Genomic DNA, 14,165 nt, shown 5'->3' with positions numbered 1-14,165 from the left:
CTAGAATGGGGAATGTCACCAAAACAAAGATAATAAGCTTTTATTCTCTTGACCATCTCAATCCTAAAGTACTTCACATTTTAAAAAATACTTCATGGAGAACATGGTAATTCTTCAGGCACAACAACAACAACAACAACAACAACAACAAAACCCCCCAAAACCTGGAAGTTAAAAGAGGAGCGGTGAGGTGAACAGCTAACCCTTTCTTGAAAACTGGAATGTGGCTGTGGGTCGCGCGCCGTAACGTAGCCCTGCAGGGCATTCAGGATGCCGCCCTGGCTTTGGTTGAGGCATCCCCCGATCCGGACAGACGCCGCCTTTGTACTGCTTGAAGTAGACCACTGTGGGTTCGTAGCTGTGATGCGTGAAATTCACTGTCTTCTGTAATACATATAACACCCTTGCCACTGCCTGCCAACCCCTGGGTTGCACTGTAGGGACAGGGACGCAAAAGCCCAGGGGGCCAGACACAAAACACTGGAGAAGCAACCCAGGTAGACCGACTGGGGTGGGGTACGGTGGCCTCCACAGGGGGAAGGAACGGTGAATTCAGCCCTAGAGACCCGAAAGGCATCCCGAGATATCTGCTTCTGCTGGGATTAGGATGTCTCAGTGAAGCTTCGGGCATCAATGACGCTACCATATTTTGCAGGCGTTCTAAAGTGGTAGATGAGAAACCGGATCGGTATGGGATGTCGGGGAGTCTCCACCCCGGGTGTCCCCTGTAGGTGCCCGCAATGCAAGGCAGACATCCAAGACCTCAATTTCCCTGGAAACTGAAACAGAGCAAAGGGGATAAACCCCAGCCCTTCATAGCTGGAGTGCCGAGAGGGGAAGGGCACCTACAGCTTCGAGGGTGGGGATGCCAGAGAGCCCGCATCAGCCCAGGGCGAGGGGTTCGCCCACCCGCGGAGTCGCGGCGTACAGCCGGGAACTTCTGGCGCGAAACGGCAGGCCCCGCCCGAGGATCTGCGCGGGGTGCGGGCCCCTAGCCCAGCCCGAGCGCAGCGGCAGCGGCCACTCCCTACTCCTGGCCCCCGGGTGAGCTTGCCGCTGCCCACCGCCTCCAATCATTACTCGGCTCCGAGCGCTTTAAATATGCATGGGCGCGTCACGTTGTATGAATCGGGATCGGTCCATGGGGAGGGAGCCAGTATCTATATAAATGTGGCCAGGGTGGGCCGAGTAGAGAGAGAGTGGGGCGGGGGTCTGCAGCCCCAGTGACCGCAGCCCACGTTGGCAACACCGGTGAGTTGCTCCTCTCTTAGCTCTCCTTTGCTACTTCTATCAAAGGAAAGCTGACCCGGGGAGGAGGTGGGAGGCACCCGCGGATGCCGGGCAGGAGTGGTGCTCAGCACCCCAGCGAAGGACTGGCATTTGGGCCCAGAAGCCGTCGGACTAGAGGAAGGCACCGTTCCTTCGGGGCGTGTGGTCGCAGCCGCCTTCTCCCAGTCTGCTTCTAGAACCACGTCCTTTCCCGAGATATATTAATCTGTTTGGGCCCGCCAGTCGTAGGCCCTTTACGGACCGAACAGGTGAGCCCTGCGCGCTCCGAGCCGCCAGATCTCCGCAGGCTCGCCATGTTCCCCTGGGGGCTGAGCTGTCTGTCGGTGTTGGGGGCGGCGGGCACTGCTCTCCTGGGCGCCGGCCTGCTGCTCAGCCTGGCACAGCACCTCTGGACTCTCCGCTGGACGCTGAGCCGGGACCGGGCCTCCGCCCTGCCCCTACCCAAGGGCTCCATGGGCTGGCCCTTCTTCGGCGAAACGCTGCACTGGTTAGTTCAGGTGAGTCGATCGCACCTCGTCGTACTCATACCCCAGCACGGCCCCTTCTTCCCTGACTCCCACGGGACCCTCCTCGCCCACAGCGTTCTCAGGGTTCCTAGTCTGCCTCATCCAGTCGCCGAGGGGCCCAGAGAGCATACACAACCCTCGCTGTTGCTCGGCTGCTCCCCTGAAGGGATTGTATGTCGCCGGAGTTCTCCCCAGCGCAACATACACACGACGGGACCCAACACCAGGGTGAATAGAAGGGTTCGGAGAAGGTTCGCCTGAAACCTGCGAGCACACAGGAATCAGGGGCACTTCTCAGCCGTGAGGCCTTGGGCGCTCACGTCCCCTTGCTGAGCCTGTCTCTTCATCTCACCGTTGGGAACAGGAGCATCTATATTTCCATAGGGTAGTCGTCGCGAGGCCCCCGGGAACCTCGGTTTTGTATAGGAACGCGCCCACCGGGAACAGGGAGTTGTTAGCAAGGGGCGTTTGGGAGACCTGGGCCAGACCCGTAGCCGAGGCCCAGCGGCTCCAGCCTCGCTCCACCTCGCTCGCAGGGCTCCCGCTTCCACAGCTCCCGCCGGGAGCGCTACGGGACGGTGTTCAAGACGCACCTGCTGGGCCGGCCAGTGATCCGCGTGAGCGGCGCGGAGAACGTGCGCCGGATCCTGCTGGGCGAGCACCGCCTTGTGCGCAGCCAGTGGCCGCAGAGCGCGCACATCCTTCTGGGCTCGCACACGCTGCTTGGAGCCTTTGGTGAGCCGCACAGGCAGCGGCGCAAGGTGAGATGAAACCGAAGAAGCGGCCGTTGCGACGTCAGACGTGCGGTCCCTGGGGCCCTGTTGTGGTCCAGGCTGGGGCTAGGTTTTAGGGGCACACTTTGAAGCTGGCAGGGACCCCTGGCTAAACAGAGGTGGTTTGGGGCCAGTCCTTTACGTTTTCCAGCTTTGGTTATAAGCACCCCCAGCATTGGGACTTAAAGGATCTCTCATCTCCGATGTCCTGTGTGTGATTCTGATACCAGAATGGTGGGAAGCCACACTCGGAGAGGGACCGGGTACGACTTCCTGGAGGAAGTGGCATCTGGAGCCTGGATGGATGGGAGGGACTGTATACATCAGAGATCTAGCGGGTATGGCGAGAGCAAAAGCCAATGCGTGTAGGGCCGCTGAGGAGAAAGGGACAGAAATTGGCCTTCTGGCTCCTCTGGAATCGCCGAGTTGAGGAAGCCAGATGGACCGCCGCCAGTACTGACCCCGCGGGCTCCCCACAGGTCCTGGCACGGGTTTTTAGCCGCGGGGCCCTGCAGCGCTTTGTGCCCCGCTTGCAAGGGGCGCTGCGGCGCGAGGTGCGTTCCTGGTGCGCGGCCCGCCGGCCGATTGCTGTCTACCAGGCTGCCAAAGCACTCACCTTTCGCATGGCTGCGCGCATCCTCCTGGGGCTACGGCTGGACGAGGCACAGTGCGCGGAGCTGGCCCGAACCTTCGAGCAGTTCGTAGAGAACCTCTTCTCGCTGCCCCTGGACGTTCCCTTCAGCGGCCTGCGCAAGGTACCGCCTCTCTGGCCTCAGACTTTCCTCTTGGGGAGCCCCAGCGTGAAGACCAGGCTCCCTCGGCGCGCCCCCACGCGGCACCTCTAGGGGGGACAGAGGCATGGCCCAGAGTGGGGAGGTGGCGTGGTGTGGCAGTGGGCGTCGGGGCTGACCTCTGTCTTCACTCGCTGTGTGACCCGGGCGGGAAGCACGCAGATCCTCTGTGGGCCGCGCCACCCCGGATGCGCTCCAGACCCACCAGTAGCTGGCTTCCCGACTTTGGGGTCTTGGTGACCGCTGCCCAGCCGATCAGCCCAGCTCCAACACTAGCGCGGTGCCCCTTGGCCTGGCCTCCAGCGCCTCTTGGAAGCCCGGATGGCAGCGGAACCCATGGGTCCAAAAACGCCGCAGACATTCCTCCAGCCTAGCCTGGGTTGGAGAGGAGTGGGGACCAGGTCCCCCTCTGTGGCTCCAGGCCCACTAGTTTCCAGAACAGAGAATCCCTGCTTCTTCAGACTTCAGAGCACGGGACCGGGCCCAGAGGGCAACTAGGAGGCTACATATGGCTTTTCTTTGTTCATGAGCTGGGGCTTCTCACTGTTTGGATGCCTTGGTTTTCCTCACCTGAATAAAAATTATAGCTGTGTATGAAGGGACATACCTTAGGCTGATTGCTTTGAATACATTTCCTGAGTTAATCCTCTCAGCCTGCAAAGTGGTCGCCTTTTATTGGTGAAGAAACTGAAGCTCAGAGATGTTTAGTGACTTACCCAAGATCACACAGGTAGGGGACAGAGGCAAGATTTGAATCTGATTTCCTATGATCTCAAAACCCAAATATTCAGATGCTTTTGCTATGCTTGCTCCCGGAACTTCCACCCTCTTGCCTACTGGCTTACAGAGGCTAATGCTTAGAACATCCAGGAGTGGTCTCTAAGCCAGAGCTTTTTTGGATACATCAAAGTGTGCTTTCCTCTCTACACTGGTGCCCACTGCTCCTGGCTGAGTCAAGTGCAGGGAAAGGTCAATGGACTGACCACCTGACAAGGTTCTGTGCCAGGCCTGGGCACTGAGAGCTGTGTGACACTGGGCAATTGCTTGACCCCTCTGAGCTCAGGCATCCTCCTCTCAGGATGACAGTAACGGCTTGCCTTGCCTCAAAGGTGGAATGTGATCATCAAGAGAGAATTATGTGTAGAGACAGTGGGTAAGTTCTTGACCATTCACTGAGACCCTACTATGTGCCAGACGTGGAGCTAAGTTGAGAAGCTTGACCCCTGGATCTCAGCAGAGCCAGAACAGCCCCAGGAAGATCTGGGGTGTAGGTGTATAGGCCGGGCCCTCTTAGCCTTCCTGCCCCACCTCCCTTCTCTCCCCACGCGTCAGGGGATCCGGGCACGAGATCAGCTGCATCGGTACCTGGAGGAGGCTATTGCAGAGAAGCTTCGTGAAGACAAGGCTGCAGAGCCGGGTGACGCCCTTGACATGATCATCCACAGCACTAGGGAGCTGGGCCAGGAGCTCTCAGTGCAGGAACTGAAGGTAGGTGGTGGGAAGGTTCTACTTTTCTTCCTTTTGCATTCCTAGCAGTCTCCACATGCAGGCTGCATCCTTCCCCAGCAGGATTCTGTTTGGCCCCACCTGAAGCCATAGGCACTCCTTAGGGGGAGGGGAAAGTGGAGATGTGAGTTCCAGTCATGGCTCAGCCATACCTACCTGCTCTGTGGCCTTGGGCCAGTCACCATTCCTCTCTGTAAAAGTGTGAAAGGAATGAATCACAGGCCCTTGCATGCAGGTTCTGGCCACAAACAGCTCAGCTTTCCCCATCCCCTTCTCTATCACTCCATGCCTTTGCCTCTGCTGTCTCACCTGCCCATAAGGCCCTTTCTACTCTTCCCTGCAAACCCTAAGGGCTCAGGGTCAAGCTGCACATCCTCCTTGCATCTCCCTCTTCTTCCCCAAATCGACCGTCTCCTTCCTTGAGCCACCTTGTCACCTGCCACTTTAACTTCTGTCTTTATTTTTAAAATTTTATTTATTTAACAGAGAGAGATCACAAGTAGGGAGAGCTGCAGGCAGAGATAGAGGGGGAAGCAGGCTCCCTCCTGAGCAGGGAGCCCAACTCGGGGCTTGATCCCAGACTCTGGAATCATGACCTGAGCTGAAGGCAGAGGCTTAACCCACTGAGCTACCCAGGCGCCCCTAACTTCTGTTTTGCCACTGTGAGGTCTCCCCTGAGAATTAGAGCCCTCCCCATTTATGTGTGGAGCAGAGGCATTGGAACTAAGGATAGAAGCTTTGGAATGGCCTCCAGGACCTGCTGGAGAACCCAAAAAGGAGTGGAGAGGCTGCGGTTGTAGAGGAAGGTTAGAAATGGAAACAACTCAGCCCTTCCAAAAGGAACTCCTAGCCTTTCTCTGGGCCTCAATGTCCCACTTTCCAAGAGTCATGAAGGGTGGGGCTCAGCTTTAGTTTCTTCTTTGAGTATGGGGCTAACAGTCTTTATCCTGACACGTGGGTGGTTATGAGATCTGAAAGATTTGTGAGGTTAGAAGCAGATGAGCAGTGGGTTCATGAGTTCTGGGAGAGCTGCTGATAGGAACAGTTCTCTGGTGTGAACGGGAGTGCTTGACAGGGCGGGGGAGGGGATGACAACACCCTCCAGGTCAGGAATCTTCTGGTCTGGTCTGGGCCTCAGGGACAGGCCAGGCTGAGGAGGCCTAGCCAGGAAGGACGTTGGCGCTCCCAAGTGGTCCAGGGCAGGCAGTTAGACTTGGGCCAAGTCATTAATTCTAGAGACATTATGGTATGTCTGGCTGGTGTCAGGCTGTATGCTGGGACTAAGGATATAGCCCTGAGCAAAACACAGCCCCTGTCCTTGAGGTGTGGGAGGGGAGGGGTACACATTCACCCTAGGATCACACAGATCAATGAATAAACACACTGTGGGTGCCGCCGAGAGCTGGGAGGGCAGAGGGAGGCAGTGAGGGTGAAGGCTGGGGCTTGGAGCATGAAGCCACCTCTGGCTTACTCCTCTCAGTGCAGACTGGGAGGAGGGTTCATCTCTCACTGGACCTAACGGGGCAGGGGGAGAGGGAAGCCATGATGCCTCCTTTGCTTGGAGGCTGGCGCGACCGCCGCAGGTGCCTTCCCTGTCCTCCCACCCTCACCCCAGTTCCGATCAGGACGCCCGGCAGGGGTTGCCGGTAGCACCACCAGGTGGTTAGAAGCACCGAAGTCCCGAGCCCGACTGCTAGGACTGCCTTGAGCGCCCCTTGGAATCCCAGTCTCCACCCTTGTGAAACGGGGGCAGTAAGTGTGCCTCACGGGGCTGGGATGAGAATCGAAGGAGTGAACACACTAAGAACACACACGGTCAGGTCCGAGCGCTGTCTCTGGGAGCCCTTCCAATGATTCTGGGTTTGATCGCTGCCCTATGGGGCTTTCTCAAGAGGCAGACTTGGGATTCGATCGACCCCGGGCCCGCGCACGGAGCCGCCACTCTGGCTTCCGCGCAACGCTAAATTTGGGCCCTCTGCTGCCCAGCCACGGGGCCTTGGGGCCTTGCAGCCGGGGCCGCAGACTCAGCGCCGCCCCGGCTGTCTTGCAGGAGACGGCTGTGGAGCTCCTCTTCGCCGCCTTCCTCACCACGGCCAGTGCCAGCACGTCCCTCGTCCTGCTGCTCCTGCAGCACCCGGCGGCCGTCGCCAAGATCCGGCAGGAGCTGGCGGCGCAGGGACTGGGGCGCGCGTGCGGCTGCGCGGCGGGGGGCGGCGCGGGGCCGCGACCCGACTGCGGCTGCGAGCCGGATCTCAGCCTCGCGGCGCTGGGCCGTCTGCGCTACATCGACTGCGTGGTCAAGGAGGTGCTGCGCCTCCTGCCGCCGGTGTCCGGGGGCTACCGCACCGCGCTGCGCACCTTCGAGCTCGACGTAAGTGCGCGCGCCCTCCCTGCCACCTGCCGCGGGGCGGGCGGGGCCGGGCGGATCAGCTCCGCGCGGTCGCCTCTTCCCCTCTGAGCGTCCGTTTTCCGTCTTGGAACGGGCCGAGCTCGGTCGCGTTCCCCCGGTGCACGATGGAGGGGCGCAGAGCCTGGCGCTTGGCGAGCCGACGAGGCTAGGAACAGGCTTTCGGCAGCGGCGAGTGTCAGTCAATTCAATGAGAATTTTTATTTTTTTAAGGATTTTATTTACTCGATTGCGGGAGGGAGAGAGAGCACGAACGGAGGGAGGGGCCGAAGGAAAAGCAGACTCCCCGCTGAACAGGCAGCGCGACGTGGGACTCAGTCCCGGGGACTCCGGGATCATAACCTTAGCAGAAGGCAGGCACTTAACGGACTGAGCCGCCCAGGCGCCCCAGAACTGAGTTTTAGATAAAAACATACTTTCCTCCGTGCAGCACTCCCACCCCTTAGCCAGTGAGTGCAGGTGGGGAACAAGGAGAGCCCTCCCCCTACTGTGCGGCGCACCCCACTCCCCTACTTCTTCACAAGCTCAAGGAACCGGTCATTGTTACCGCGGCCTGGCTCCATCTCTGTAAGACCTTGGGCAGCACCCTCTACACCCTGGGTCTCAGTTTACTCTCTGGAAGGAAGTAGGTCTTGGCCCCTTCCGGCTCTGACACGTCAGTCAAGTGGTACCAGGGCTGTGAGACAGCGAGAGTGTAGCCCTCGTTAGCCAAACTTAGAACGTTTGCCTGAATGACTGTCATTGCGGGCAGAGATCGGGCCCTTCTTCCCTGAGCCTTAACTTTAAACAGTGAAGAAATCTGTGGTGCATTGCCTACCAGTGGTCCACGGCGCCATAGCGGCTGGGATTCTGCCCTGGAGGAGTTGGTGATGGGGAGAAAGGAGGCCATGACCAATAGCTGCATCCCAAACTGGTGTGACGAAGATAGTGGTCGTTAGTGCTGAATAACACCAAAACATTTTAGAGGCTGACATTTGACATGCAGCAGTGAAGGGTTAGGATGGGGACAGGGCACCGCGGAGAGGGGACCATCCAGACAAAGGCGGGTGGATTAGTGACGTGTTTAGAAGTGTCTGGGATGCTGCATCTAGGAATTCGGACTTCATTCTACAGTCTAAGGGAAACAGGAAGGAGAACACAGGTCGACGGGGGTGGGGGTGGGGGGACAGAAGGGGAGCCATCCTCCAGTTTACAGATGGGGAAACTGAGCCTAGAGAGGTGAGAGAGCACGAGCACGTGCTCCTTGCTCAGGCTAGGGAAGCAAGATAGTGGGGGAGGGGGGATTGGAAGACCCATCAAAAAGTAGAATAGTTAAAAAAAAAAAGTAAAATAGTTGAAAAATCTGAAGATGAGTAAAGGAAACCTAAAAGCTGCCTTTCAGCATTTTAAGGGTGCCTGTGTTTAACTCCCATGTGCATCTTCTTGAAGTGTGGCTACCAGACGTAGATATTATTGTACAACTAATGGAATGGGGGGGGTGTTAGAGAGTCAGTTTGCAGTTCAGGGCAAAGAAGAGCTTTATAATGGACTGACCACAGAGGAATGAGGGTCCCTGTCCTACCTGTTGTTCCCGCCCAGGTGGAGGGTAGGTGCAAAACTAGAACGTAGGTCTCTTGATCTAATGTCAGAAGAAAAAAAGACAAAAACAAAACACTGAAACATAAACAGCAATAGATCACATTTAGCGATCCGGTATTCTATTCAAGGCAAAACCGGGCAGTTTTGTTCTTATTTTAGTCGACTAAGAAACTAAGGGTCGGAGAGCTTGAGTACCCAGCCTTAAGTCACACAGCTCACCAGAGAGGGAGCTGAAATTGGAACGCAGAGCGTTCTCCTAGCTTGCGGGTTAGGCGTGCGTTCCTGCAGACCCCCGGGGTGGAGGGTGGGTTCAGGACCCGGCTCCAAGCGCCTCGTAGTCAGGCGGGTCTCCTCACTTCCCCGCAGGGCTACCAGATCCCCAAGGGCTGGAGCGTGATGTATAGCATCCGGGATACGCATGAGACGGCCACGGTGTACCGCAGCCCGCCTGAGGGCTTCGATCCCGAGCGCTTCGGCGCGGCGGGCGAGGATGCGCGGGGCGCCTCGGGCCGCTTCCATTACATCCCGTTCGGCGGCGGAGCGCGCAGCTGTCTCGGCCAGGAGCTGGCACAGGCGGTGCTCCAGCTGCTGGCGGTGGAGCTGGTGCGCACGGCGCGCTGGGAGCTGGCCACGCCTGCTTTCCCCGCCATGCAGACCGTGCCCATCGTGCACCCGGCCGACGGACTGAGGCTCTTCTTCCATCCGCTCGCGCCTTCAGCAGCGCGAGATGGGCTACACCTCTGACCCGCTGCGCTTCGGGACAGGACTTGGCCCCCGGCCCCGCGCGCTGTGAGCGCCGCCCATCTGCGGTTTCCTAGTGGCGGCTCGGGCGCTCGCTCACTCGTTCAACAAACGGTCACCGAATGCAGCTCTATGCCAGACTTCGAGGGAGGAGGAGCGCGAGCCCAAGCCGCGGGAAGCCGGCGGGAAGCTGCCTTCTGTGCCCTGAGGAAGGGAAGGTCGTGAGCTAGCCTCCCTTTCCCAGGATCTCTAAGCAGCAACGAAGGAACAGATCTTCCCTAGTTGACGCGGGCCCTCGCTTCCGGCGCCAGGGCCGGGAGGTCGCCTGGATCTTGAGGTGGTGGGGAGCATTGCTAGGGCAGGACTGGACCGTGCCAGAGACCCAGCGAACGCTGGACATGCAACCCTTGGGAGGAACCGCATCTCCGACCTGGTTTGGGGGCCATAGTAAGACACACCGGAAAAGCGCCCGGCAGCCCACCTGGGCTTGGTGCGCCAAGGCCACCCTGCCCGGCTGTCTCGGCGGAAACTCAGAACTGTGGGAGCTTCCAGGGCTGTAAAATGGCTCAACATCACTGATAGTGCTGGCGACTTCTTAAAAATTCCAACTTCAGGAACGCGCTTAATCTTCCCATATATACAGAGGAGAATAGGTACAGAGAGATGTCTCTAAGGTTGAAATATTTTCCTGGGAGTCTGAGACATCATCAGAGAGGGATGTGATATTTCTACCCAAAACAGGAAGGCCAAGAAGAAAGTTGCCAGGCAGCAGTTTTGTGGGGTGACTAGGGCTTAGCTGGGCAGCTGCTCCCTGGTGGGAAGGTGTGGGGTAGGAGTTGGAGGATACCCAGGAAAGCCTCCCCTCCCAAGGGTATGCCAGAGATTTCCTCGTGAGCATAGCCCAAGAGCTGGGCTGAGAAGTATCCCTATAATAGGTGGCTGCAGGGACCTTCCGGTTTACTACTTCCATCTCCTCTTTTGCAGAGGAGAAACAGGCAGCTCTTTGAGGAGCTACCAGTGGGCTCCTGGACTCCCTGGCCAGGGCTCTCCTCCACCTCATCACTTACTCCAGCCTCTGGGCCTGTGGCCACTAGGTACGGCCAGTCCGTTGTCCTTTCACAGTGATCCCCAGGTTGGCTTAAAGACTCCAACACAGAGGTTTCCACCAGTGTTTAAATCAAAGCCAAGAGCCTCCAGTGTCACCCTTTCCAACAGCCCAGTGCAACCTGCCACCCATCTTCAGACAGTCCAGGGCAGCTGGACATGATGGGTGAGCCGGGGAAGTTGCCGCCCAGGCCCCCGAGCTGACCCTTTAGTGAACCAGAAGGAAGCTGGTGCCCTCCTGACCTTATGCTTAAGGTGGATCCCCGGGGCCAGAAGGAAGGGGGGAAGCAGCAGGCGCAGGCAGGGTCGGTAGCTCAAGAGCTCAGCGGGCCCTTCCGAGCTCGGCTGACATGGCCATAACCCCCATCCAGGGCAATTCATCACCCATTGCTGACCACAGACCCGGCGCTGGGCCATGGGCTCGGCAGGCACTGGAGCCAGCAAAAGTGGCAGAATTGCGGCCTGCGCTCAGGGCGCTCCTGAGGCTGCAGAGACCACGCCCTGGCTGAGAAGCTCTCACCAAGGGAGAGGGGATCAGAGGACCAGGGCTTGGGGCTGATTCTCATTGGGGGAAGAGAAGAGCATTGTGAGGAGGAGGTTTGCAGAAGCCCCCATGGTGTAGGTGGTTCCCAGAGACTTACCTGTTCCGGGATCTGTACTAACTATAACTTCCTGTAGGGGCAGCTCCAATTTCCCTTTGATAATGTCCTTTTCAGTAATTTCAGGGAACACTGGGACTCCTGTTTTAGTAGCTCCAGATTCTCTGAGGAAGGAGCATTCTGGTGTTTGCCCTCCTGGACTGCATATGCTTATGAGGGAGGTAGACAATAAACTAGCAAACAAAGAGCTCCAAAATGAGGGATGGGGCTAAGTGCTCTCCAGAGAGTAAAACAGGTCTGTAAGACATAGCACCTGGGGGCCAAAGTCTGCAGGGTGGTGCAGAGTGAGGAGGTGACATTCAGCTTGGGAAGGAACCAGCCAGCGGTGACCTGGGGAAGGTGCTCCCCCAGCAGAGGAAACACCAGGTAGGAAACCCTGCACCTCCAGACGGGAATGAGTGCTCAGGAGGAGGAATTGGGGGAAAAGGTGGAGGAGGGGAGCTTCAGCTGTGGGAGCTCACCTGACTCCCATCTACCTCGGGGTCCTCACTCCCCCACTCCAACAAAAACAAAACAAACACCCCCCCCCTCCGCCCCTCCACCCTTAGCAACGGGGAGGTTGTTTTGTAAACATCTTGGAAATATTTTGTTTTCCAGTGAACCAGTTCTCCTCCCCGCCCACCCTCACCCAAGAAAGCTTCGCAAGTTTTCTAATCAAAGTTCTTATCGGGCCGATAATTTATTGGCCCCTTCCTCCATTCAAGATGTTCTTTAATGATTTTCACGCTCACATTTAATCCCTTCCTGCCGGACGCCCCCGCTGGACGCCCCCGCTGGTCTCGAAGGGCAGATTTATTAAAACTCTCCCCCTCCCCCGGCAATTTGCAGCACGCAGGCCCCACTCATCTTGTGACCCGGCGCGCGCTGAACTTGGCGAGGTGGCCCTGCAGAGTTCACTCGGATGTCACGGTCCGGCCTGCAGGGGTCACAGGCAGGTCAGGCCAGAGGACTGGGAATGGGCCCCAGGTCACGCCCCCGCTCGCGGGTTTTGCTCACAGGCCCCAGCGCGGTCTAGAAAGGGGCGGGAGCAGGATTTCTGAGAATTCTAGCGCGTCTTCCGCCTTCCCGCCGGTGCCCAGAAGTTGGCTGGCACCGTTCGCAGTCGCCAAAACGTGAGAAGTGACAGTGGGAGAGGCCCTTCCCTAGAGCCTCTGAAACTCCGAGTCCCAAACAAGCCTTGTGGCGACTCCGGCTTGGAGCGTTGCGGGGACTGCGCGATCCCGACCACGCTACAGACATTTTCCAATCCCGCCGGCTTTGGGGACCGCCGCGGGAGAGCCACATATTTAACAGCTCTTCGGATCAAAGAGTTTTCCATTTACAAGGGAAGCCTTCCAAGGCGTGCGGCGTGCTCCTGCAAGAGCCGGAGTTTAGTTTTAAACAAACGTACTGCATTCTGTTTCGCTTTCGGCGCGGCTGGTGCTTTCCGCGCTCCAACCAAGGATGCGTGTGGGCCGGCCAGGTGGGAAGTGGGGTGCGCACGTGCCCTTCCCGCGGTGTCCGAGCTCCCCACACTGGCTGCAGTAGCACAGCAGCCGACTGCAGCTGGGCGAAGGCCAGCGGACGTGCTTCCCAGTAGAGATTCCCTCAACGCTCCCATTAGGGGCCGGCAGAGGCCTGGGTGGAGGGTCGAGCACCCCGCTCACCTGGGTGGCTTCGGTCGGTGGGAGCTGGGAGAGCGGACGAAGGCTCGTGGGCCCCGAGTCCAGGTCCTCCGGATGAAGTAATCATTCTAGCGTGCGCGGAGCCGGGAAAAGTATTTGCAGCCAGGTGCCCCTTTCCAAAATTCACAACTGCCCCGGGGTGTAGACAGATGGGAGAATTACCTCTTCCGTATTAAGGAGAAGGAAACAGGCGCAAGGATGTGTGGTGACTTGCTCAAGGTCACGCAAGTGGAGATGGAGCCGGTCCCCGAATACAGACTCCCAGGCTTTCCTTTCTCTATCGCCGTCACCTTAACTGCCCAGGTCTAAGGATCCTCCTCCCCTCTGCCGAGCTGGGGCTGGAAGTCCCAGGGCCCTCGGAATCCGCTCGAGTGCGGCCAGCGGCTGGCTGTCTCGAGGTGGATGAATTGTCCCTGGGTCTCCCACTGGGGTGTCAGAGTTGGGGCTCAGACTTGTGCAGGGTTGTACCTGGAGTCCTGAGGGACTTGGAGGCTCTCTTGTACCCTTAAGGCGGACCTTCTAGGACTTCAGGAGCGCTGGCCTCCTTGAGGGGTTTGGGGAGCTGGAATCCAGGATCATCCGCGGATCAGGTCTGATTCCCCGCACCACCCGCTCTGGCTTAGGTCGTGGCCCTGGGCTCTTCTGCGGGATGTTTGGGAGAGCTGGGAGGTTTGAGTGTTGCTCTGCGTTCTGGACCTCAGTTTCCCCAGTGTAAGACTTGGCAGCTAGTCGGTTCCTGAACGCACTTCCCTTTGCTTCCCCAGCAGGTGGAAAGGAGCCCATGAGGCGCCGGAAGATGGAAAGCCATTGAAGGCAGCTCTGGGCTGGGACCGCCCGTGGGACAAGGCGGGGGCTGGTGGGGGGATGGTGTCCAAAGAGACCTCCAGGAAGCCCAGGGTTTGGAGTTCCCGCTCCCCTGAGCCCGGGTGGGCCTCTGCCGCCGCCTCGGGGCTCCGCACACCTTGTAAGGGGGAGGCAGGCTGCCCCTAGCCTCGCACCCCAGGAGGCGCGCTCCGGGGGAAGCCGCCACCGTGCCGCCTCTGCCTCGGCGTGGAACAAACGGTTAAAGATTTTGGGCAGCGCCTCGCGGGGGGAGGAGCCAGGGGCCCAATCCGCAATTAAAGATGAACTTCGGGTGAACTAATT

The 14,165-nt window shown here is 58.6% G+C and overlaps 1 protein-coding gene across 1 annotated transcript; it reads left to right on the top strand.

The window, feature by feature from the left end:
- The first annotated feature begins 12 nt into the window (after positions 1–12).
- Positions 13–12,416, top strand: LOC101694458 (cytochrome P450 26C1). The gene is made up of 6 exons (XM_004749652.3): positions 13–1,787; positions 2,333–2,557; positions 3,049–3,324; positions 4,693–4,848; positions 6,917–7,237; positions 9,218–12,416. Exons 1-6 carry the CDS (start codon positions 1,584–1,586, stop codon positions 9,593–9,595), a joined length of 1,560 nt encoding a protein of 519 aa, XP_004749709.1. The 5' UTR covers positions 13–1,583; the 3' UTR covers positions 9,596–12,416.
- The last annotated feature ends 1,749 nt before the right edge of the window (positions 12,417–14,165 follow it).

Source organism: Mustela putorius, unplaced genomic scaffold (genome assembly GCF_011764305.1).
Source record: "Mustela putorius furo isolate JIRA1106 unplaced genomic scaffold, ASM1176430v1.1 tig00003909_pilon_pilon_pilon, whole genome shotgun sequence".
NCBI lineage: Eukaryota > Metazoa > Chordata > Mammalia > Carnivora > Mustelidae > Mustela > Mustela putorius.
This window is presented reverse-complemented; position numbering and strand designations above follow the sequence as displayed.

Coding starts and splice junctions, on each gene's coding strand:
- LOC101694458 (XM_004749652.3), top strand. CDS start 1,584: ATGTTCCCCTGGGGGCTGAGCTGTCTGTCGGTGTTGGGGGCGGCGGGC. Junction 1,788..2,332: donor CGCTGCACTGGTTAGTTCAG/GTGAGTCGATCG, acceptor CCTCGCTCGCAG/GGCTCCCGCTTCCACAGCTC. Junction 3,325..4,692: donor CCTTCAGCGGCCTGCGCAAG/GTACCGCCTCTC, acceptor CCCACGCGTCAG/GGGATCCGGGCACGAGATCA.